Source organism: Mastomys coucha, unplaced genomic scaffold (assembly GCF_008632895.1).
Source record: "Mastomys coucha isolate ucsf_1 unplaced genomic scaffold, UCSF_Mcou_1 pScaffold16, whole genome shotgun sequence".
Taxonomy (NCBI): domain Eukaryota; kingdom Metazoa; phylum Chordata; class Mammalia; order Rodentia; family Muridae; genus Mastomys; species Mastomys coucha.
In genome coordinates, this window is record NW_022196898.1 from 93943084 (window position 1) to 93947254 (window position 4171).

Consider the following 4171-nt stretch of genomic DNA (forward strand, 5'->3'; position numbering starts at 1 on the left):
CAGGACCATGCACCTCACGTGGGCAGCACAATGAAGCTGGCTCTGGTGACGTCAGTACCGTAGAGCCAGTCCCAAGGGCATGAGAGCAGGAGAGAAGCCCTGTGCCTTGTCTAGCAAAGCTGGAGAGCTGGTCCTGGTGGCTCAGGTGCAGGAGAGCTGGCAGGCTGACCAACTCAGCTTCCACCCAGGCCCAGATCCAGAAGTTGAGTTGGCCCACCCCAACATCTACCCCATCTATGAACTGCTGGAGTTCGTGAAGGGGCCGGTCCTGCAGATGCAAAGCTGCAGGATCTCCGTGACACAGGGCAACGATAGGATATCAGAGAAGAGTCCCGGTGAGGCTCCAGTGTGGATAGTGTAGCAGAAGCCAGAGGCCTCAATCCAGACCAAAGACTCATTGCAATGAAGATTTGCAAGTCTAGCTGTTTGGGCAAGAGGGTGTCCTGGGTGACACACCCCGACACATTGTAGCTTCTACAGCAAGATGGTTGCTGATTGTCTTTTTCTTTTATTTTCTTTTTTGGGGGGACATTGCAAAGGTAGAGGGTGGATATGAGGGGATGGGGAGATGAGTGGGACTGGCGTGCATGCTGTGAAATTCACAAAGAAATCAATAAAAAGTTTTAAAATAAGAGAGAGGAGGAGGAGGAGGAGGAAGAGAAGGAGGAGGGGCAGCAGCAGCAGCCATGTCCTTCAGGTGTGTGTGTCGTCCTTCAGGTGTGTGTGTCGTCCTTCAGGTGTGTGTGTCGTCCTTCAGGTGTGTGTGTCCTCCTTCAGGTGGGTGTGTCGTCCTTCAGGTGGGTGTGTCGTCCTTCAGGTGTGTGTGTCTGCACTAGGCCAGCACCTTCCTTTCCTTCTCCTGCTTCTACACTCTTGTTTCTGTATAATCTGCCTTTATTCTGTCTTCCTATTTTTATTTATTTATGTTTGTGAGTAGGAGATATACTGTTTTTAGACCGAAGTTCTGTGTTGGGAGACAGTTAAACCTAGTGTGTAGTTTCAGCTCCACAGAATCCCTCCATCTGAGTTTTCTTTACACTTGGTTGTCCTTCGCTGTATATCTGGATCAGTTTTGACCCTCTCCACCTGAAATCATCGTCGCCTTCCCATTAACAATCCCATTTCATGGAGCTTCTTATACTTTTCATGTTCCCCAGTAGCAGACAGCATCCTAAATATCTGTCTCGTACTTGATTTTGACATGACAACAAGTAAATTTCACAGACTGTGATTGGACCATTAGACCTACCAACTTTGGTCCTTGCTGACATCTCAAGATAGTTACAATCCTATATTTATTCACTTCTTTTATTGTCTTCTGGAATCTCAGTTACGAGCACAGCTTCCGAGGCCAAATAGACCCCTATTATACTAGGCAAGTGTTTGAAGTTCTGTAAGCCTCTGTTGACTTGTCAGTAAAATGGGGACAATGAAACTTATCACTGAAAAGAATCGCTATGAAAATTAAATGAGAGCTGATCATGAATGTGGACTGGACGCTTCACAGTCACTAAGCGCAGGGTCCAGCCCCTGTCTGGTGACTTTTGCATGACTCTAAGCTTTTGAACTTGGAACTCACACCCACAGTCTACTAAGCAGCCAACTCTTGCGATTTCTGACTCATATCATGCTTAGCTATGATCTCCCTGTTGTAGGTTATAGTTGAAAAACAATTGCAAGAGAACTCAAGTGAGCAGCTCAAGAATATACTAGCAGTAAAGAGCACTTACAAAGGTGACAAGACTAAACTATAAAGCAGTGTGGGGAGGAACTTTATGGGGAATATGATCAAGTGGCCAAATAGTATGAAAAAGGAGGGAGAGAGGGAGGGAGCACCTCTATTTTCTTCAAACAGGACAGCTGCAGGGTTGCTTTGTGAGAGGTGGCATTTAATCCACAAGACAGAACACTGAAGGTGATGAAACTGGAAGAAAATATTTTATTCTGTTCCTGTGTTATTACTTATATATCATGATTTGGATTTCTAATTTGATAAATACAGATGACTTCGATTTCTCCTAATTTGAACATATAATGGTAAATGTGGACCCACAGTGTTTTACTGGATGCTATGTTGTGCACACTCAAAAGTCTTTAACATATGGAGAATAGATCCAAGGTGACATGTTTCAGTGCCAGTGTTTTCAAGGACAGTGGGTGTGACCTTTCCCCAAGCTTAGTTACAGAAGCCATAATGTTGAACTAATTTATGAAATGATTGGTAAATGTACCGATTCTTCGTGCAGATGAATCCTCCACCTCTCAAAGCTTGGTGTGGGCTTCGATTTAGGTCTCCAATACAGGTCCAGCGATTTGCCGAGCTCTTTGTGGAAATGCACCATTTGGAATGGTCGTAGTGAGAACTGAAGTAAGACTGGGGAGTTACTTCAATGGCCTTGATGTTGTAGACGTGGTAAGGCAGGGAGCAGTTTGAAGGGAGCTCCTGGTTCTTTCTCTGCCATGTTTCTGCTAGCAAATGTGTCTTCAACCTTTGAGCTATCCAGGCTGTAACGATATCTAGGGATCAGGAGGAGAGAGAAAGTGAAAGAGGTCATCCAGATTAATCAATGAAAAGTCCCTAGGGAGTAGAAAGGTCCAGCCACCCTCGCTTTATGCACTTGGCAGTAGTAACAACATGACCACGTTAGAACATCGTGGACGGGAAAACATTTCCTAAAGCGGTGTTCAAACGAAAGTTATTATTGTCATATTGTAAAGATGCTTCCCTCCCACACAAAGAGAACGGTGTATGCTTTAGCCATGAAAAGACTTCTGAAAATAGTAAGGGGTAGAGAATTAGAGGCAATTTCAAGGGTATTTGTGAGCCATACAATTATGATTAGATTTTCTTGAAGTCAGTGGGGGGTGGAATTTTTAGGAAAATGTTAGTTGAGCACCAAGGGAAACTAATTTATGGTCATAAATGTCAATTGAGAGTTACTGTCTAGGTTGAACTTGGAAGAGTGGATTTCAGAGGATGTGGAAATGATCAGATGTTCACAACTGTGGTAAAAACACCGGTGTGGACTATGGTGGCAGCGGAGTGGTGGAGAGGATGTGGTAAATGGGAAAGCTATGAAAGACCTGAAACTGCATGGGTTCAGTGTTCTGTGGAAGGATGGAGAATAGAGTCTGGAATGTCTTGGAAACTGTGTAGAATGTGAAGGAAAGAGTGGGTGCCTGGGGGATGATGGGGAGACCAATTTGGCACATTGCATCTGGTGTAACTCTACCATCTCTGTGTGAAAACAGCTCATTTACTGCTGAGTACATCTGTTAGTGTAGAAGTCTGGGTGGGGATGCAGCCTTGGAAGTCATCCAAGGGCACATGAAACTCAGAGAAGTATAAGAAGGGCAGAAAAGCACACAGCAATCTCATCTCCCAGGAGGAAGGTCTGGTACAAGGACTTCAATAAATCAGAGAGGAGACCAAGAGGCTATACTCCCCAAATCAATGGATGAGAATGTTCCCGAAGAGAAGGTTTTCATCAACCCAGTGCCCTGCAGTGTCCTTCTCTGTCCCCTTAGCTCCCATACCTCTAGTGTTTGACATCGGCTGGAGGTAGTCAGTAAAGTCCCTGTTCTGTATACAAGAAAGAAGAAAGCAAAAAGCATGGCCAACCACAGGATTATGTAAGACAAGCATTCCTGCCTGGAGACCTTGTTTATAGGTGGGAAAAGGAAAGCCAAGAGATGGCACTTTAGAGTTAAGGAAATTTTTATTTTTGTTTTTGTTTTTGTTTTTTGTTTTTTTGTTTTGTTTTTGTTTGTTTTTGTTTGTTTGTTTGTTTGTTTGTTTGTTTTTTGAGACAGGGTTTCTCTGTATAGCCCTGGCTGTCCTGGAACTCACTCTGTAGACCAGGATGTTTTTTAAATAAGCTTGAGAGCTGCAAGGAAAGAGCCTGTGAGAGTAGGAGGCTTGAGAGGGGAAGCAGACCCAGTAGAAAAACTATCAAGGTATTTTCATGCCAGAATGGGTTCTAGAGGTGGTGTGTACGGTAGCCGTGGGAATGTGTACAAACCCAGGTACAAAAGTGTGAGGGGTGTAACACTGCACACTGCAGTGATCGCTCCCTTGGGATCTTTGTTCTCACTGTGGGGGGGAGGTGGAGAGAGAGAAAGAGAGAGAGAGAGAAGAGAGAGAGAGAGAGAGAGAGGACGGAGGGAGAGA

At 44.6% G+C, this 4171-nt stretch overlaps 1 protein-coding gene across 1 annotated transcript in view; it reads right to left on the bottom strand.

The window, feature by feature from the left end:
* Positions 1-1278: 1278 nt before the first annotated feature.
* Positions 1279-4171, bottom strand: part of Dnase2b (deoxyribonuclease 2 beta) — a 38644-nt gene continuing 35751 nt past the window's right edge. The window contains exon 7 of the mRNA XM_031376189.1: positions 1279-2517. Within this exon, the coding sequence (XP_031232049.1) occupies positions 2177-2517 (341 nt within the window). The 3' untranslated portion in view covers positions 1279-2176. The remainder of the gene's footprint in view (positions 2518-4171) is intronic.